General features: G+C 34.6%; 1 protein-coding gene across 8 annotated transcripts in view; it reads right to left on the bottom strand.

The window, feature by feature from the left end:
* The window catches only part of IMMP2L (inner mitochondrial membrane peptidase subunit 2), an 847,197-nt gene that overhangs the window by 713,730 nt on the left and 111,009 nt on the right, over positions 1-22,458 (bottom strand). The window contains exon 4 of one of the 8 annotated variants that reach the window (XM_072783447.1): positions 9,026-9,997. The exons of 6 other annotated variants lie outside the window; for them this stretch is intronic. In XM_072783447.1, the coding sequence (XP_072639548.1) occupies positions 9,871-9,997 (127 nt within the window). In that variant the 3' untranslated portion in view covers positions 9,026-9,870. Of the gene's footprint in view, positions 1-9,025; positions 9,998-22,458 lie in introns of those variants that run through there. One more of the 8 variants, XM_072783445.1, reaches the window with a different exon arrangement.

Raw genomic sequence — 22,458 nt, 5'->3', positions numbered from 1 at the left:
AAGTAGAGGGAACTTGGAAAGATGGTGGAGAAGGAAGACCCTAAGCTCACCCTGCCCCATGTTTACAAGTAGATTCCTTCTACATCCAAGTCAATAAACCAGAGAGCAATCTGAAGACTGGCAGAAAAAACTCCACACCTAAATATAGAGAAGAAAATAAATCTGAAAGGTCAGCAAGGTCAGAAAGGTGGAGGGAAATAGCCCAAGGAGGGAGGGAGCTGCACATAGGGAGAGGACAGAGAAACAAGCCCTTACACCAGTGAACTCACATAGGGGAGACTAATCCCAAAAAATTTGGCTCTAAAAACCAGAGAGATTGAATTCCCTGGGCTTTTAAAACCAGTGGGATTTTTGAGCCTGGAGCTTTAAAAATCAGCTGACTCAACAAATTTAACTATTAAAGAGACAACTGTGTTTTGAGACAAAGTAGAAGAGAGTTTTAGTTATTTTTAAGTACCTAAAATGTTCAATTCCATTTTATAAAACTTTAATGATTTAAAATTGGTGAAAACATAAAAAATAAAAATAAATAAATAATAAATAAATAAAATTCAGCTGATTCAGCACTGAGCTGAAAGGGGGAGTGATGCCTGGCAACCCTTTTTAAGGGTTGCCACCCTTAAAAAGAGAGCAGCCTACACAAAGAGGCAACATAAAAACAGCAGTATACACAATGCTAGGGACAAACGGGAAACAGATCTGTTCATACTGATTTTGGAGCATGTTGGAGGACTTCTCCAAAAATGAGGGAGCTGGTAGGGACCATTTTACTCCCCTACCCACCAGCATAAACATAGAATAACCTGCGAGGAGTGGTGCTACACAGACACTTGTGCCTAACCTTCTAGCAGCATGCCACACCCACAAATTCTTCTGAGGATTCATCCACTCCAAACCTGCTAGGCTGGACCCCTAGCTCCAGGGCAAATTTTGTTAAAGTTGCATGCATGCTCTACTTAGCCTCCAAATGCACTGCTGCTGCCATATGTCATATCCAGCCACCCCACAGAGCCTAGCCACCACCTGGTACCATGCCCAGGCTCAAGTCCCCAGCTGACCCAGTACACAGTCCCCAGATATCACAGTGCTTCGGAGGATACAGTATAGGCTAGGTGCCCAGAACAAATTTTGCTAAAACCACTGCCCTGCTCCCAAGTTCCCTGGCAAGCATTCCCTCTCAGAGCTGGTCTGTCTGGGTCCCGTTAACACCAAAAAGACCAAGTGGAGCCCACAACAGGCAGGGAGTCAGTGCAGCCAAATGCACTGAAAGGAAAAGTGACTCAGAAACAATAGCAGGATATAATCCAAAAACATAGGTTACTCTTCTGAAGAGGAAGGGTCAAGCAAAGAGAGGACACTGCACTACAAGGGCACTCCAGAACCTCTTCTTCATAAGTCACTACTTTCAAGAGGAGAAGACATAGCTAACTGAGAGGCAGACAAGAGAGAGGAGAAAGAGAAATGTATCCCAAATGAAAGATAGATAAGGCCATGGCCAGACGTGTAAGCAAAACAGACATAAGCAACATTCCTGATAGAGAATTTAAAGCAATGACCATAAGGATACTCACTGGACTTGAAAAAACAGTGGAAGACATGAGTGAGACCCTTAACCCAGAGATAAGGAATAAAATAGTTGAGATAAAAGGCTTAATAAAAAAAAATGAGAAACACACTTGTCAGAATGAACATCAGATGGAAGAAGCAGAGGAACAAATCGGTGACCTAAAAGGTGAACAAAAGAGAGAAAAAAGAATTATACAAAACAAGAATGGACTTAGGGAACTCAGTGACTCCATTAAGGGTAATAACATTCATATTATAGGAATCCCAGAAGAAAAAGAGAAAAGGGGACAGAAATTTATCTCAAGAAATAATAGCTGAAATCTTCCTTAATCTGGGATATCCAGATTAGATATCCAGATCCAGAAGGCACAGAGAACTCCCACCAAAATCAACAAAAGCAGACTCAAACCAAGACATATTGCAATGAAATTGGCAAAATATAATGATAAAGAGAAAATTTTAAAAGGAGCAAGACAAAAAGAAGTCATTAGCTTACAGGGGAAAACTCAGACTAGCAGATTATTCAACAGAAACTTTGCAAGCCAGAAGAGAATGGCATGATTTATTCAAGTGTTGAATGGGAAAAATCTGCAGCCAAGAATACTCTGTCCAGCAAGGCTATCATTCAGAACAGAAGGAAAGATAATAATTTTCCCAAACAAAAACTAAAGCACTTCATGAACACTAAACTAGCACCACAAGAAATAATAAAGAGAACTCTTTGACTGGAAAGGGAGATCAAAAGAGCCACTATAAAGGCAGAAAAAAAAGCAGTAAAAATGAATACTTCTGTAAAAAATAAGACAAGGAACTCACCAAAAAAAGAATATAAAAAAAATAACATATACCTAAAACATGGGAAGGAGAGGAGAAAAGAATGGGTTCAAACTTAAACAATCATCAATTTAATATAGACTGCCATATGCAGAAAGAGTTATATACAAACTGAATGGTAAGCATATACCAAAAGCTATTAGTAAGTATGCAAAAAATAAGGAGAAACAAACCAAAATATATCACTAAAGAAATTTAGCAAAACATGAAAGAGAGAAAGCCAAGAAAGGATCAGTCAAAATCATTAGAAACAACCACAAAACAAGTAATAAAATGACAATAAATACATATCTATCAATAATTATTCTGAATGTAAATGGACTAAATGCTCCAATCAAAAGACATAGGGTGACAGAATGGATTAAAAAAAAAAAAGACCCATTTATATGCTGCCTACGAGAGACTCATTATAGACCTAAAGACACTTACAGATTGAAAGTGAGGAGATGGAGAAATAGCTATCATGCAAACTGATGTGAAAAGAAAGCCAAGGTAGCAATCTTTATATCAGACAAACTAGACTTTAAAACGAAAACTGTAACAAGAGACAAAGAACGACACTATATAATAATAAAGGGGACAATCCAATAAGAACATAATAATCGTAAATATTGATGCATCCAATATGAGAGTACCCAAACACATAAAACAATTAATAGCAAACATAAAGGAACTAATCAATAACACAAAATAATAAGGGACTTTAACAACCCACTTACATCAATGGACATATCATCTAAACAGAAAACCAACAAGCAATCAATGTCTTTGAACGACACACTGGACCAGATGGACTTAACAGATAAATTCAGAATATTCTATCCTAAAAAAACAAAATACATATTCTTTTCATGTGCACACAGAACATTCTCCAGAATAGATAATTTACTAGCTCACAAAACCAGGCTCAACAAATTCAAGATTAAAGTCATAACATTAAAAAAAAAAAAAAAGCCATGCTATGCATCTTTTCTGACCATAACGCTTTGAAACTAGAAAGCAACTATAAGAAAAAAAATCTAGAAAGAACACAAATACATAGAGATTAAATAACATGTTACCAAACAATGAATGGGTCAACCAGGAATAAAAGAATTTAAAACTACATGGAAAGAAGTGGAAATGAAAACACAATGGTCCAAAACCTTTGGGATGAAGCAAAAGCAGTTTTAAGAGGGAAATTTATGGCACTACAGGCCTAACTCAAGAAGAAAAATCAACCTAGGCTTGCATCTAAAGGAGTTAGAAAAAGAAAAACAAAATCTAAAACCAGCAGAAGGAAGGAAGGAATAATGATTAGAGCAGAAATAAATGACAAAGAAACTAAACAAATATACAAAAACCATCACTGAAACCAGGAAATGGTTCTTTGGGATGGGGGTGAGGATGGGAATCAATAAAATTGATCAACGTCTTGCCAGATTTTTCAAGGAAGAAAGAGAAAGGGCTCAAAATCACAAATGAGAAGAGAAATAATCACCAAAATCACAGAAATACAAAGAATTAAAAGAGAATATTATGAAAAACTATATGCAAACAAATTAGACAACCTGGAAGAAATGGATAAATTCCTAGAAACATATAAACTACCAAAACTGAAATTGGAAAAAAAAATCAAATATTTGAACAGATTGATAACCAGTGAAGAAATGGAATCATTAAACAAAAAAAACCCCAGCAAACAAAAGTTCAGAGCCAGAGTTTTCCTATCTTTTCAAACTATTCCAAAAAACAGAAAATGAAAGAAAACTTCCAAATTCATTCTAGGCAGCCAGCATTATCTTGATACCAAAATCAGATAAAGACACCACAAAAAAGGACAACTATAGGACAGTATCTCTGATGAACATAAAAATAAAAGTCCTCAACAAAAGACTAGCAAATGAATTCAATAATACATTCAAAAAATCATTCAACACAATCAACAAGGATTTATTCCTGGGTTACAAGGGTGGTTCAATATTTTTAATATATCACATTAAGAGAAAGGATAAGAATCATATCATCGTTTCAATAGATGCAGGAAAAGCATTTGACAAAGTACAGCATCCATTCATTTTAAAAACCCAGAACAAAGTAGGTTTACAGGAAACATACCTAAGCAGAATAGAGGCCATCTACAAAAAACCCACAGCTAACATCTCCCTAAATGGGGAAAACTGAGAGCTATTCTCTCAAGCTCAGGAACAAGAAAAGGATTCCCATCCCCACCACTGTTATTCAGTATAGTACACAGCAATCAGACAACAAAAAGAAATAAAAGCCATCCAAATCACTGAGAGGTAAAACTTACATTATGTGTAGGTGATGTGATGTGATACACTACATAGAAAATTTGAAAGACTCTACTCAAAAAAAAAAAAAAAAAAAAAAAAACTAGAACTGATAAACCTTACCAAAGAGGTAAAAGACCTGTACCCTGAAAACTATAAAACACTAATGAAAAATCTTGAAGATGACAGAAATAAATGGAAAGGTAGTCCAATGCTCATGGAATGGAAAAACAAATATTAATAGTCTATACTACCTATAACAAGCTACACATTTAATGCAAGCCCTATCAAAACACAAAGAGCATTTTTCACAGAACTAGAAAAACAATCCTAAAATTTATATGGAACCAGATAAGATCTTCAAAGCCAAAGCAATCTTGACAAAGAAAAGCAAAGCTAGAGGAATCACAATTCCAGAATTCATGTTCTTTATGAAGCTTCAGTAATCAAAACAGCCTGATACTGGCACAAAAAAAAAAAAAAAAATAGACACATAAATCAGTGGAACAAAATAGAACCTAAAATGAACTCAAAACTTTATGGTCAATTAGTCTTTAACAGAGTAGGAAAGAATATATAATATAATATAATATAATATAATATAATATAATATATAAGAAGAGTGTCTCTTCAACAAATTATGTCAAGAAAACTGGACAGCAACGTACATTAGAATGAAACTGAACCACTTTCATATACCATACACAAGAACAAATTCAAAATGTATTAAATATCTAAATATGAGACCTGAAACTATAAAAATCCTAGATGAGAACACAGGCAGTAACCTATTTGACACCAGCTATAGCAATGTTTTCTAGAAAAGTCTCCCGAAGCAAGAGAAACAAAGGAAAAATAAACTATTGGGAGTACATCAAACTAAAAGACTTCGCATAGCAAAGAAAACAATCAACAAAATTAAAAGGCAAACTATGAAATGGAAGAAGATATTTGCAAAAAAAATATATCGATAAAGGGTTAGTATCCAAAATATACAAAGACCTTATAAAATCCAACACCCCCCAAAAAGAATAATCCATTAAAAAATTGGCAGAAGTCATAGAGACTTTTTTCCAAAGAAAACATCCAGATGGCCTACAGACACATGAAAAGATGTTCAACATCCCTCATCACCAGAGAAATGTAAATCAAAACTACAATGAGATACCACTTCCTATCTGTCAGATTGGCTAACATCAACACAATAAACAACAGGTCTCCTCAAGAATGTGGAGAAAAAGGCACCCTCCTGCACTGCTGGTGGGAATGCAAATTAGTGCAATCACTGTGGAAAACAGTATAGAGGTTCCTCAAAATTTAAAAACAGAATTATCCTAGGACCCAGTAATCACACTACTATATATTTACCCAAAGAATACAAAAATATTAATTCAAAGGGATATATGCATCTCAATGATTAGTGCAGCATTATTTACAATAGCAAAGATATGGAAACAGTCCAAGTCCATCGGTTGATGAACAAATAAGGAAGATTTGATATACATACAATGGAATGTTATTCAGCCTTAAAAAAGAATGAAATCTCATTTGCAACAACATAGATACAGCTACAGTATACAATGGTAAATGAAATAAGTCAGAGAAAGACAAATACCATATGATTCCATTCATATGTGAAATTTAAGAAACAAAGCAAATGAGCAAAGGGGAAAAAGAAAGAAAAACAAAGAAACGGACTTAATTAGAGAACAAACTAATGGTTACTAGCAAGGAGAGGAGTATTTGAATGAGCTAATAGGTGTTGGTTATCACAGAATGCATTTGTGATGAGCACCAGGTGATGTAGAGAATTGTTGAATCACTGTATCATACACTTGAAACTAATATAACACTATATGATAACTGGAGTTTAAAAGTTTTAAAAAATGAACACAGGGGTGCCTGGGTGGCTCAGTCAGTTAAGCACTGACTCTTGATTTCAGCTCAGGGTTGTGAGATCAAGCACCAAGTTGGCCTCCATACTCAGCAAAGAGTCTGCTTGAGATTCTCTGTCTCCCTCTGTCCCTCCCCTTGCTCATGCACTCACACACACAATTTCTCTCTAAAATAAATCTTTTAAACAAATAAATAAATAAATATTTAAAAATTAACATCAAATAAAGGCAGAGGTGTTGTAGATAGCTCATCTGCATTTTAAGAAATGTTGACAGTGGTTTCTCAAGTAAAAGGAAAATAATACCAAGGAAAATAATAGCAGTAATACCTTGCATCTACATAAAAGGCATGAAGAATATATATAGACACAGTATTTTCCCCTAAGTTTTCATCTCTTTAAAAACATAACTGACTATGAGGACACCTGGGTGGCACAGTTGGGTTTAAGCATCCAACTCTTGATTTCAGCTCAGGTCATGATCTCAGGATCATAAGATCAAGTCGTGCATTGGGTTCCATGGTCAGCATGGAGTCTGCTTAAGACTGACTCTCAGTCTCTCTCTCTCTCTCTTTCTGCCCCTCCTCCCTGCTCTCTCTCTCTCTGCCCCTCCCCCCTGCTCTCTCTCTCTCATACATAAGTAAATCTCTGAAAAAGTTAATTGACTGCATACAACAAAAATTATGTACTATGGAGCTTATAAATATGCAGAAGCAAAAAATAAGACCACAATAGCACAAAAGATGGCAGGGGCAACATAAAGTATACTATTTTAAGATATTTTTATGCCATTTCACTAATAGTTATTTGAAAGTACAATGTGATAATTTACTAATACCTACTAGTGTAACCACTAAAAACTAAAAGAAAAAGGTATAGCCAATAATGGAGATAAAATGATATATAAAATATACACAATTTTCCCAAAACCAGGCAGGAAAAGAAAATATTACAAACAAAAAGGAGAGACAAAGAAACAAAGTGGCAGATTTAAATTCAACCCTATAAATAATCACATTATATGTAAATAATCTAAACCAGTATCTTTACCAGGGCTCCCAGAAAGAATTAAGCCCTAATGCTCTAAGTCATAAGTCTAAGTCTTACAAAGCAATAAATTAACTTGTCTTCTATGTTACCTACATTGGTACTTGAAATGTCCCATCCTCAAGAAACTGGGAAAACAATCATTAAAATCATTTTCCATAGGGTTTAATTCTCTTGCAGAAGCCTAACTAAGCAAGGCCAGTACATGTCCAATTTAAAGGCATAGATCATCAGATTTAACAAAAGCAAATGCATGCTATCTAAAATGAGCCCAAATTAAATATATGGACACAAGATGTTAAAAGTAAAATGAATTTAAAAGATACATAAATCATAATAACACTAAACATAAGAAGGCTTGAATAGCTACAACAATTTCAAAGTAGGTATCAGAACAAGGAATATCACCAAGGATAAAGATAGATATTTTATTATGATAAAGTAACCAATTCATCAAGAATACCAATCAATTAGGCGTCTGGTGGCTCAGTTCATTGTCTGCCTTTGGCTCAGGTCATGATCCTAGGTTTCTGGGATGAGGCCTGTAATTGGGCTATACTGAATGGGGAGTCTGCTTCTCCCTTTGCCCCACCCTCCACTCCTGGTCTCTCTCTGGTTCTCTCTCTCAAATAAAGTTTTAAAAAAATACCAATCAATCCTAAATACATATGCATTAAAACAGAATTTCAGAACACATGAAGCAAAAACTAATAGAACTGAAAAGAAAAATAAACCAAGATACAATAACAGTTGTAGATTTCAACAGTCTTCTTCCAGTAACAGATAGAACAATGAGAAAAATCAGCAAATTATAGAACACCTAAATAACACATCAACAAATTTGACCTAATTGAAATTTATAGAACACTCCACCACCTATGAGTGACAGAATACATATTTTTCCTGTGCACATGAAAAATTAACAAAGAGAGTATGTGACAGGCCTTGAGGAAAAAAACAAAACAAAACCAAAAACAAAACAAAACAAAAAAAACTCAATTTGAAAGGACTGGAATCATTCAGAATACTTTCTTCAATAGCAACATAATTAAACTACAAATCAATAAAAGCAAAGCCAAAAACCTCTAAAATACAGAAGTCAACCAATATACTTCTAAATAACCAAAGGAGAAAAAGAAATCACAAGGGAAATTTTAAAGTCAATGAAAATGAAATGAAAACACAAAATATCAAAATGGGGAGGGGGGAGCTAATGTAATGTTCAGAACAGTGCTTCATAAAATGTGCTACACACTAGAATCACCTAGGGACTTTTTAAATATCCCATTGTACCCATTATCAATGTAAACAAATAAACCAAAATGTCTGGGGTTGGAAAACAGGCATCAGTAGTTTTTAATGATTCTCATATGATTTCAATTTATAACAAAATTTGAAAGCCACTGGTTTAGAAAAAATAATTTATTTTTAAGAAACATAAATTTCTATCTCAAGAAAGTAGAAAAAACAAATTAAAATACATAGAAAAACGAATAAACAGTATCAGATAAATCATAAACCAAAAGCCACTTTTTTTAAACTTTTTTTATGATAAACCTCTTACAATGACTAAAGGAATAGAAAATATAGAAGACACAAATTATAAATATCAGAAATGAAAGAGTACATTCTAGAGATGCTTCAAGCATTAAAACAAGGGAATAGCATAAATAAGCTTACACTAATATTCTTGATAACTTAGATTACAAGGATAAATTGCTTATACGATGCAAATTACAAACAGGATGCTAAACCAATAAACAATTTCATAAATTGAATTTATAACTAAAAGTCTTCTCATGAAGAAAATCTTAGGATCAGATGGCTTCACTGGTTAATTCTATAAAATATTTAAGAAAAGAGAAAAATCCTAAGCAAACTTGTCCAAAAAAGAAAAGGAGCACTTCCCAAGTTAACTCTAGAGAGCCACCAAACCACCAAAACCAGATGCATATTCCAGGAAAAAGAATATGACAAACCAATATACTTCATGAATATACACATAAAGATCTTTAACAAAGTAACACCAAATCAAATCTAGCAACATATAAAAGGATAACACATCATGATCAAATGAAGCTTATTCAGGAATTCAAGAGTAGTTTAACATTCAAAAATCAAATCAAAGTAATTCACCACATTAACAGATTACACAAAACCAGAGGACCATCTTGATAGTTGCAGAAAGTAAGCTACCATATTTGTTACTGATTTTTAAAAATTCAAAAGCCAGGTCGCCGCCGGTGGCTCAGCTGTTTAGTGCCATCTGCAGCCCAGGGCCTGATCCTGGAGACCTAGGATCGAGTCCCACGTCGGGCTCCCTGCATGGAGCCGGCTTCTCCCTCTGCCTGTGTCTCTGCCTCTCTCTCTCTCTGTGACTCTCCTGAATAAATAAATAAAATCTTTAAAAAATAATAAAAAATAAAATAAATGAAAATTCAAAAACCACTCAGCCAAGTAGAAACACCAAGTGTGGAGTTACAATTCCTTGACTGTTGGCTTCAAATCCACCCTCCATTGCCCTGCTGTGTTATACTGCAGCAGGTCTCTGTATTTGTTCCTTCCCAGCTGCCATGACGTTGTTTTGTCAGGAGAGGGTACTACAGGAACACTGCAGTAAGAAAATATTTGTTTCTGGTTTCAGTGTGATTTATACTTTTCCTGCTCCTCTGACAGCCAGTAGCATAGGGGTACCCGGAGGCCCTCAACCCCATTTCCCCAGCAAGTTTCAGTAGCACCCACCTGAGCAACTTCTCAGGCAGTTTCCCCAGCAAGTCCCACAAGCCCCAACCAACAGTTTCCCATAAACTTTCAACAGCACCTCTGTGATCTCCTTCCCTGTGAATTCTGCCCATTGCTCGGGGTGGCTCACCGCTACCATACACCACAGGAGTAAGACAATCGGGCACACTGGACCCACAAAGAGAAACTCCTTCCTCCTGCCCTAGCAGGAGGCTGCCAAATGAATTTCAGTGACTCCTCCACAGACAGCTTCCCCAAAATGCTCAACAGGACCAGGGAAGGTAGCTTACTCGATAAACAACTATGGTACATCTATATAATAGGATATTATTCAACAATTTAGAAAAATGAGCTGACAAGCCCTGGAAAGACATGGAGGAACTTTATTTTTTTAAAAAACATTGATTTAAGAGAGAGAGCATGCACAAGTGCATGGCAGGGAGAAGGACAGAGGGAGAGGAAGAGAGATGACCTGAAGCAGACTCTACTCAGAATGAAGCCTGATGCGGGGTTAGATTTCACAACCCCAAGACTAAATCAAGAGTCAGACACTTAACCGACTGAGCCACTAAGGCACCCCACATGCAGGAACTTTAAATGCATACTAGTACGTGAAATAAGATAGTCTGGAAAAGGCTACATACTGTATGGTCCCAACTATGTGGCATTCTGGAAAAGTAAGCGATTAGAGAAAACAAAAAGGCCAGTGGTTACCAGAGGTACAGGAGGAGGCAGGGAAGGGTGAATAACAGGTGGATCACAAGGGATTTGTAGGGAGATTAAACTCTTCTGTTTGATACTGTAATGGTAGATATACAATATTATGCATGTGTCAAAACTGATAGAACTAAACGCAAGGAGACGCAAGGAGTGAACCCTGAATGTTAAGTAAGAACTTGCCTTAATAATATTTCATCGATAGAGGGTTCATCAATTTTAACAAATGTACCACATTAAATATGAGACTAATAAGAGGACATATGTAGAGAGAGCAGAAATATGTGGGAACTTTACTTTCTACTCAACTTTTCCATAAGCCTAAAACTGCTCTAAAAAATATAGTTACTGATTTTAAAACACACATTTTTAAAATATCACATAATTTATAATAATGTGTGGTAGGGAGAATTCTAAGTAGCCTCCAAGATTCCTGCCTCCTGCTGTACACACCCCATAATCTCTTTCCCTTGAGTGTGGACAGCACTGTGAATATGATAAGGTTCACTCCCTGTATCAGGTTACATTATATGACAAAGGTGAAGCGATTTTACAGATGTAATTAAGGTCCCAAAGCAATGGACTTTGAGTTAATCAAAGGGAGATTGTTCGGGGCTAATCAGGTAAGCCCTTAAAAGGGACTTAAAGCCTGGGACTTAAAAGAGAAAAGCCTCAAAACTTGGGAGAGATTCTCTGGTTGGCCTTCAAGAAAAAGGATCATATGGGATCCCTGGGTGGCTCAGCAGTTTAGCACCTGCCTTTGGCTCAGGGTGTGATCCTGGGGTCCCTGGATGGAGTTCCACATCAGGCTCCCTGCATGGAGGCTGCTTCTCTCTCTGCCTGTGTCTCTGCCTCTCTCTCCGTGTCTCTCATGCATAAATAAAATCTTTAAAAAAAAAAAGAAAGAAAGAAAAGAAAAGAAAAAGAAAAGAAGAAAAGAAAAGAAAAGAAAAGAAAAGAAAAGAAAAGAAAAGAAAAAAGAGAAAGGAAAGGAAAAAGGAAAAAGGAAAAAGGAAAAAGGAAAAAGGAAAAAGGAAAGGAAAGGAAAGGAAAGGAAAAGAAAAAAGAAAAGAAAAGAAAAGAAAAGAAAAGAAAAGAAAAGAAAAGAAAAGAAAAGAAAAGAAAAGAAAAGAAAAGAAAAATCACATAGCAAGGATCACCTCAGAAGGATTGAAAGCAGTCTCCAGACAATAGCAAACAACAAAATGGGGACTATAATCATACCACACCAACATGGGATAGGACTTCATGAGATTGCAGCCCCACCGTGACCTTGGTTTTTACCCTGTGAGATTCTGCTCACAGAGTCCAGCTACGCCCAGACCAGATTCTTCACCCGCAATAACTATGGGATAATTCATGTTCTCTTCAGCCACTAAATTTGTGGTAATTGTTACATAGTCATAGAAAACAAACACTGTTACCCTCCAGCTGACAAACTACCAAAGTCAACAAATTAGGCCAAAGAAGTCATTTGGGATTTTTGTTTATTCTGAAATAAGTACTGTCATTGTTATAAAAATGCAAATTACTTTATTTTGCATATAGCTGGCATATGACATTTTGAAAAGCCAAAATACAACAAGCCTATATGACACAACCAAGGCCTATTTTTAAAAATGCACAATCAAGAATAAAATACAAGAACAATTCTTTTGGGAAGCAACTTTATATATATATATATATTTTTTTAAGATTTTATTTATTTATTCATGAGAGACCCAGAGAGGCAGAGACATGCGCAAAGGAAGAAGCAGGCTCCCTGCAAGGAGCCTGACACAGAACTCGATCCCAGGACTCTCTGGGATCACAACCAGAGCCAAAGGCAGACGCTCAACCACTGAGCCACCCAGGTGCAACTTTTTTAAATGCTACTTAGTATTTTGTAAAATGTCGCCAAGTGATAACTTTAAAAATAAAGGGGGGGGTCAAAAGACCCCCAAAAGAAGTACAAAGAGAAATCAAAAGTGTAAAAATTTGCAAATAAGACATATTATGAATCTCGAATTTCTGAATATAGATTTTACATAATTTTCAAAAGCAGAGTCAATATTAATTCTTTTCTATGTGCCAATCTCTAAACTAAAAAAAAAGTAAAGCCCACCCTAGTGAAACAAGACATTACACACCAAAAAAGCCCTTATACTATGATGTAACACATCTTATATCACAAAATTCAAAATTCTGGTGAGACTCACCATTTTTAAAAACATGTATATTCACTGATATTGAAAAGAATATTGAAAATTTGAGATCTAAGTATTTTTATGACTTTTCTTCTCCGTGTGGATAAAGAGTATTTGATTTCTATCTTCTTTTCTTATCAAATTATAGTGGAAAAAATGGTATCAGTCTCTGAGAAACCAAATTTTCTTTTTCTTCCAGCCATATCATTTTATGATTCATCATTAAATTTACAATTGTATTAGACTATATTATTAACATTTAAATAAATACTTTAAGGGGAAGGTCATATGGTCAACCAAGGCTTATAACTGGTTAAGATAAATTACTGAAAAACATAGTTCAACTGTATTTTAAAAGTTATTCTAATGGATAAAGCAATAAACAAAATGTGGTATATCTATACAATGAATTACTCTTCAGCGTTAAAAAGGAATGAAGCAGGGCAGCCTGGGTGGCTCAGCGGTTTAGCGCTGCCTTTGGCCCAAGGTATGGTCCTAAAGACCCGATATCGAGTCCATGTCAGGCTCCCTGCATGGAGCCTGCTTCTCCCTCTGCCTGTGTCTATGCGCCTATGTCTCTCTCTCTCTCTCTCTCTCTCTCTCTCTGATGAATAAATAAATAAAATCTTTACAAAATTAAAAAAAATTTTTTTTAAAAGGAATGAAGCAAAAAAACAAAAAAGAAAAAGAAATGAAGCATCAACACATGCTATAGGGTGGGTGAGCCCTGAAAATATTATACTAAGTGAAAGAACCAGAAACAAAAGGCCACATGGTTTATTATTTATATAAAATATTCAGATAAGTAAATCCATTCTGGATATGGGAGACTCCGTTAGGAATAATAGCTTTTTGGAACTAAAAGGTGACACAGCATTGTGAATGCCAATGAATGATATGCTTTAAAATAATTTTATATTATGTGAATTTTACCTCAATTTTAAAAAGTTAATCTAGTCAGTCTAAACACTGAATTATTACATATAGGTGACAGAAATTGGGAATAGATGGTCTCTGTACAACACTCAACTGTGCAAATAAAAATCACTAGCACATGAACAGAAAATCATTAACTATCCTATTTAAGTACACATTAAAACTTTATACATGATGCTTGAAAGGTCATCTGTTCACTGCATGAACAATAATGGAAATGTTCTATCCTGTGCTAGACATAAAATGTTTGCAACATTTTTCAAAAATTATATAAAATGTTAAGTGACAATGGCAGTTCACATAATTGTACTGAACAATATGCATGCTTTCTCTTTTCTCTACCAATTAAATATTCATAAATTATTGCCAAATGCCATGTTGCAGAAAGATAAGATTTAACCCAAATTTTGGAATCTGGTTTGAATTACTAGGATTAGCAAACAAAGCAGTCAAATAAAATATTAAGTATGTCAACCAAATAATACACTTTCCTGTTGTTTTTGGAAACACTTTATTAAATTTCCAAAGAGAAAAACATTCATACAAAAGATCTTAACCACTGCTTTGAAAACACACGTTTTAACCCATAATTGAAGATTTTTCAGTATGTTTGGTTCAAGATTATTTTCTAGTAAGACAATCAAAAGATTCCAATCAGAAGAAACACTTTAAAGGTATTTTTTCAATAATTTAAATAGATTTACAAGCTAAAATCTTGTCCATAATTACGAGAGTTGCCTACTTTACTCAGTAGGCAATAAATGTATCATATGAAATACAGAATGTAGGTGACAATTCAGAGTTCATACCTAAATGACATCATAAGTTAAGCAAAATAGAATATGTACTATCTTTAATAAAATTAAATGAGTACTAATATTATATGCAAGTAGTAATGAAGAAGGCACTAGACCTGCACTGTCCAATAGAGTAGCCATTAACCACATATATCTATCTAAATTTAAAGTAATTAGAATTGCATAATAAAGACTCATTTCTTCAATTGCACAAATTATCTTTCAAGTCTTCAATAGCCACAGAAGAAGGTCTAGCAGCTACCATATTGAACAGATTTCTATCAATACAGAAAATAGTACTTTTTGACTTGTTAACCATACAATTGCCCATGAAGCTTAAGCTTCAGGGCTCCTTGCTTGAATAGACCCTTTCAGGGACCTGGGAGGAGCCTTAGCAATGTGTTCTCATGATGATGCATTTTCATACACGATGCAAAATTTTAAGATGCTTTAGTCATAAAAAAATTCTTTCTCTTGCCCCTCCAACTTACACTTCACCACCCTTGCACTTGAATGCACATTGAATGGCATGAGTGGGTAGACTGGGATTCCAGCAAAAGAAAAGGTGAGTTAGAGATATATTCAGTTTCGGTTTAGTGGGACATATGCATGTGGGTCTCAGTCATTTTCTCATGTAATAAATTACTGTCATATTGCAGGATGGCTTCTGGGAATATACCTTTTTCCTACTACTTCACCTCTCCTAGAGTCATGAAATGAAGATGCAAAATCAGATATCAGAGGTGACATGAACGTGTCTCATGGCAACTAGAATCACAGGATATATAAGTAGAGGAGAAACAGTCTGAAATGTACACAGCTAGAAACGAATCATTGGGAAATTTTTCCAATCATGAGATACGAAACAGTATAAGCAAATAATTTCCATTTTTAATCAATACCTGGCCAAATTTCTCTTATTATGAATATAGTTGATAATATATTTAATTATAAATGCACCATATTTTTTTTCTTATTGATAGGACTCATGAAATGGAATTTCTCTGAAATTGTACAGCACAGATTTGTAACACTTCTACAAATACTGGGCGTGTCTGTAAGTGAAACTGCATGTTTCTTATACTTCAACTATCAATAAAAACAAAATTTTAGGGGCACTTGGGTAGCTCAGTGGTTGAGTGTCTGCCTTCAGCTGAGGTCAGGATCCCAGGGTCCTGGGATCAAGTTCTGCATCGGGTTCCCCAGAGGGAGCCTGCCTCTCCTTCTGCTTATGTCTCTGCCTCTCTCTCTCTGTGTCTCTCATGAATAAATAAATTAAATGTTTTAAAAAAATTATTAGCCAAGTTAGAGCAAAGATTTATCTTTGGAGTTTCTTCATAGAAAATCGTATTATAAAAGCATTGTGATAGAAGCAAACACTAAACATCCTATACTTGTAGAAAAAATAATTTAAAACTACAATCAACAGTTTTAAAATGTCATTTTCTAAATATTGTGGTGATTATGTCATTGGCCTCTTTTGCAATCTGTAATCTGTTCTTTTTTCATTCTAAAAAAATGTTGACTTTTGTACATAAACTTGTATTTGTAATTTTGTACTTCTTTCTTAAAAGGGAACCCCCCCCCCCCAACAAAGATCTGTTTCGGTCCCCAACAAAACCTTGATCTGCTCATGGTGCTAGGAAATTATGTCTTGATTAAAATATATACTTACTAATTAGCAATATCCTCATTTTTGTTTCTTCATTTTACATTTGTTACAACATTTAATAACCCAGTCACATCACTATCATTAAATCCCAGAATTTGAAGTGGTTAATTTGAAATATATGCCTTCTACTCTCACTGAAGCTTATCTGATATCTCTTCAACCTTCAGTACAAAAAAAGTTCACACCTCACTAGCACAGATACAAATGTCAGTCCTGGTAATTGAGTTACACTGGGTGCCTTTGAGCTTTGTATTATACTGCTGCTAATGGCAGTTAAGTTCTTAATACAATTACAGTTATAGTTATTCAAATGACCAAGGCTTTTTTTTTAAGTAAACAATATATTGAAACTAAATGCTGGGGAGGGCAGACAAAAAAAAAAAAAAAAAAGAAACTAAATGCTAATCTAACAATAACAATTCATTTAAGTAAGACAAAAAGTTTAGTCTTTTAATTATATTTAGAAAACGTTCTATCAACATTTTAAACCAACTTTATGTATTATGAAAATGTACTTACAATAGTATAAAAATGCCCAATAGGTAATGCCATTCATGCAAATATTCCCTAAGTTACATTTTATTTTTTATTTCATACCCTTTACACTTCATTAAGCCATACTTCAGATAACCTAATTTCTCATTATTGTATTGCAAAGATATTCTCAACCTGAAATTACATCAAATAAATTGTAAATCAAATTTCTGAAAGCCATAACCATAGGTGGAAATCAAATGAAATGCTTAATTTCACATAAATGGCTAAAGCTTTAAATGGATTGCACTTATTTAATTGCCTAGGCACACTTATTCAGAAGTGTTTTTGTTGCTGTCTCCTCCTATAGCTGTAGGATGTTATTCTAATATGTAAACAATACATTGACAGTTAAGACAAAAAGATTTCAATCAACTAAAAAAAAATTAGAGGCTATGTGAAAAAATTAACTGAAATTAGACTTGGAAAGCATGTATTCTAGTATATTCCTTTTCTCTGATTAACCCTGTTTGATAAAAAAGAAAGAACTGAAATAAGATTAGAAGTAAAGAGACAACCTGTCACCCTTACTCAAGAAAAATGGTTTTATTCAGAGACAGAAGGTGGAATGGTGGTTGCCAGGGGTTTGGGGCCGGGAAGGGCGGGGCAAGGTTTGGAATAAGCGGTTACTGAGTTACTCCTTAATAGATACATACTTCCAGTTTAGGGAGATGAATGCTGATGGTTGCCCAATGAGAATATACTCAAATGCTACAGAACTGTACACGTAGAAATAAATGGCTGAAGTGATATGTTTTATGTTATGTACATTTTATCACTAAAAATATTTAATTCTTCTAAAGTAAATATACTTACATTTTTATGTTTTTTTTTTCTTTTCTGGGATTTAGCCTGAATTGAAAAGTACTTTGTTTTAAATAATGAAAACTAAGTACTTAAGTGAATCATTAAAAGTCATAGCTAATAAAATGGAGAAAACTAATTCAGTTTCTTGCTTCAGGCTCTGAACATTTTTCTCTACTACTACACAAATTGAGAGATCACCTAAGAAATTCCAAACTTCTCTCAGAATACTTATTTCAAAACAAATAAAATTATATATTTTATATGATTTTATAATGTTTTTATATAATTTTATAATTGGTCCTATCTATTGGACAAAGGCTCAAGTGAAAATTTTTCCAAAAAAAAAAAAGATAGCAAACTATACCTATCACACACTGAGCATGAACAGTTGATACAGTGGGCAGTATCAGTAGGAAAGCAAGTCCAGTTGTCAGTTGTGGAGAGAAAGGAATTAAGTCAACAGTATGAGCATGCAATTAACTTCCAAGAATCTATCCTATCACAGATACCAACATGTCCCATCTTCTAGAAACCCCGTTCACAAATTCTAGGATGCATGATATTTTTAAAAATGAGTTCTAAAAAAAAACAAATAAAAAAAAAATAAAAATGAGTTCTAGTTTATTAGAAGTTTATGTTTATAAATCTGAGTAGCATCTGTAGAACCCATTTTACAATAAGGGATATGCTACAGTAACTCCACCTTCTAACAGAGTCACATAGGAGGTAGAAAATAAATATGTTTAATTAGCAAGAAAGGAAGGAGAGAGGTAAAGGAGGAAATTGAGGGGGGAAAAGAAAGGGAAAGTGGGCAAATGGTTCTATGCACTTTAACAATCCATCAGCTGGCACTCAGAGTCTGGCTGTGCTGTACAGAAGAGAGGCTGGAAGCCGTTGATGGACAGTCAGGGCAGGTGCCCAGACTAAGCTGTGCAATTTTGTACATTTTATTGCTGGCTTCTTTCTTTATTGAATTCAAATATATTAGTGATCTATACAAAGTACCTGAACAACATCTGGGATTCATTACAACCATACATGATGTACAACTACACCATTAAAACTTTAAATACAGTCTTAATCCAGAGCAGTTTTATATATCCCAAAGTAGGTTTCTTCTCTGTGCAATAACTAAAACTCTGCATTTTTATCAACATTTTATGATAGATCATTTTGAAGCCAAATAGTAAACAATTATATCACAAAAGCAAAACATTTGAAATAATCATTTCAAATATTTCAATTTTATAACCTTTATAAAATATGAGCTTGTTTTGGCCAGAGAATTGTGTCGCTTTTTGCTGACCACCAGGCAAAAAACCTCTGTCAAGTGACTTTCAGGTTGATACACTATGTGCCATTATAAGCAATTACAGGCTGAACAGAATGCTAGCTGTGTGTACTTCTGGCATTCCCCTCAATCCATGTCATTAGTCATTTCATGAATCATTTCAGCTTTCCTCTGTCAACTACCCTCTCAGATTTTTCAGCTATCATTCTTAAGATCAATTCACAAAGCAATTCTTCACCTTTCCGTGTTCTTTTCAGGCAAACATTTACATATTTTGATTCCCTAAAGATGTCATTTTTTTGGCAAAACTAACTGGTACAGGGTTGGGGGCAATGAACAGAAAAATGGTTGCCTGTAGGGTGTGAGGGCAGAGTTTGACTAGTAATGGACATGAGGGAACATTCTGGGCTGATGGTAATATTCTGTATCTTGATAAAGGTTTGGGTTACACAGGTCTACACATATGTCAAAACTCAGCAAATGTTTCCTTAAGACTTATACATCTTTGTTGTATTTAAATTTTACCTCAAGAGGAAAAAGAAAAAAAAAAAAAAACTATGACTGAACTCTAGTTAATGATATGCATGCTGAAGTATTTAGGGATAAGTTCCTGAAATTTACTTTGAAATGCAAAATAAATAAGACGGATTGACACATGAATAGAGGGATGAATAGTGGATAGATATATAATCAGAAAATGCTAAAATATGAGAGGTAGGTATTCTGCTCTTCACTGTAGAATTCTTCATTTGAAAATTTCCATAATAAAATGTCTTAAGGTTTGTAATTTCTTCATAATCCTTTTTTTTTTCATAATCCTTTTCAATTTAATATTCACCCAGTAAAGAAAAAGGCATCAGTAAATGTTCCCAAAGATTTTGACCATGACCTTGGTTACCCCCTTGCTTGATAACTTTCGATATTTATAAAAGTTGATCCAAATAGCACCGGATAAAAATATTGTTAAATTGGGGTGCCTGGGTGGCTCAGCTGGTTGGACATCCACCTTGGCCTCAGGTCATAATCTCAGGGTTCTGGGATTGAACCCGCATCAGCATTGGGCTCCCTGCTCAGCGGGGAGTCTGCTTCTCCCTCTCCCTCTGCCCCTCTCCCGCTGGTGCTCACTCTGTCTCTCAAATAAAATAAAATCTTTAATTAGTTAAATTAATTAAATATATAACCTACTCATCCATTCCTTCATTCATTCTACAAATATCTGTCAATCACCTTCTATGTACTAGATGTCTGTAATGCTAAAGGAAGAAAGCCAACTTAATTGTAATACGATGTGATACGTATCAAGTGATAGAGGAATATGACTGGCAGGACATTTTCCGGACTGTAAAGAATGAGTATGATTTTTCCAGATGGAATACAGGGAGGGGGGAAATTAATTCTAGACTGGGGAAAATTGAATAAGTAAGCATATAATACAGAAACTTTATTTCACATCTAAAATTAAGTTTATGGTAGTTGCATCTTAAACTTATCAAAATATCTAAAGTCAATTTACATATATTAGATGTCTCCTCCTACTATCTTACAGACTACTTTTGGAAGATTCTGCAGTCTTTTTCAGTCACCAATATAAATCTAGGTGTATCTTTTTTACCACTGACTTCAAGCTGCATATATTTCACTTAAATATTTAAAGGTATGTTCATATTTGATTTTACTACTAATTAGGGTTGGGTTGTTGTTTGTTTTTTTATATAAAGCTTTTTAGCTGGAACTCACTTTGGGAAGTTCTGGTCTAATGTCTTGAAATTCCAGGAGTGAATGAATACTAAGAGATTAAAAAGTTTCCCAGATCAAGCAGCAAATAAAAATGCAAATTTCTAACACTGCAACTCAGCTCAATATAAAATGCACCAAGGACAAATGTCAAAGTACTGTCTAAATTGTAGACAATCTATTTAGATATTTTTAATATTTTATATCCTTTTAAGATATGTAGATGGTCCTTTAATGACTACTTTGTCTCTCTAAACATTTCCTTTCATGACTACTTTGTCTCTCTGAACAACAAAATTCTAATATCTGTGGGTTTACTACAATGGGTTTTATCCACAAAATGTGTGTAGTGCTATAGAGCTCACATGCTTAAGAAAATTAAGTGAGATTTTTTTAAATGAAAAGGAGTTAGTGCTACTGTTCAATAAATAGTAGTAACTCATATTAAAACATAGTTATCCACATTCATACTCATGCAATTGCACAGATGTGCTTTTTGATCTGGGCCACAAGCTAAAGTGAGCCAGAATTCATCTTATCTTTTCAGTTTAGTTACAAAAGTCCTAACTCTTAGTCTCATTGCATTACTGACCACTTCAATGTCATGATAGCTTTTCATTTGCTCCCTTTCAGATCCAAACTCCTTACTTCACTGCTCACCCAAGACTGGCACTCTTTACAGAGTTCACTAGCAAAGACCTTAGAATTCTTTTATCATTTATCCGTTAGTGGCTGAGAATAGAAATATCACTGGACCTTGACCTCAAATAATCCTCTAAAAAAATTCCCAGTGACTGAGTTGGGCTAGAGGTTCAGACTCAAGATGCTTTGTAATTTGTTTCAAACCATTTTCTATAGGTACCTTCAAATGATCCCTAGGCTGAATGAGATGTTTTGTTCTGAGGGGCTTTGAAAAAGTCAGTTAGGAAAGGTAATATTAGGGGAGTTCTTTAGGGCTGAAAACTGAATTTTATAAAGAATATTCAGAGACCCTATGGAAAAGATATTTCTAGGGTGAAAAAGAATTAAATAGCCTGATTTCACTTGTTAGTACCTATAATGGCTATTATTATTTAATAATAAAGTACATTATCACTTTGAGCTAGAAAAAAGTGAGGATTTGAGGTTATACTTTGAGATCCAATTAAGCAGCCTAACTCAATCTTCAACAGAGGGGGGACGTTTGTGTGCAGAGTGTCAGAACAGTCTGTAAATTTGGGAACAACCCTGCAAAATGATCTTTACTATTGATCAATTTATTAATCTCCATGTTATGTTTCCATTAAGTGAAAACTAAAATAGTCTAGAGATTTACTGTTAAATTATAAATCTAGCCCAACATGTCATAAAGATTTAAAAACAGTTAAATCTTTAATAATGCCATTAGAGCAAATAGAGGCTAACACTCAATCTTATTAGGCAAGTCCA

The sequence above is a fragment of the Canis lupus genome, chromosome 18, assembly GCF_048164855.1.
Source record: "Canis lupus baileyi chromosome 18, mCanLup2.hap1, whole genome shotgun sequence".
Taxonomy (NCBI): domain Eukaryota; kingdom Metazoa; phylum Chordata; class Mammalia; order Carnivora; family Canidae; genus Canis; species Canis lupus.
Note: the sequence above shows the minus strand (reverse complement) of the source record. Positions and strands in the feature narration are given on the sequence as shown.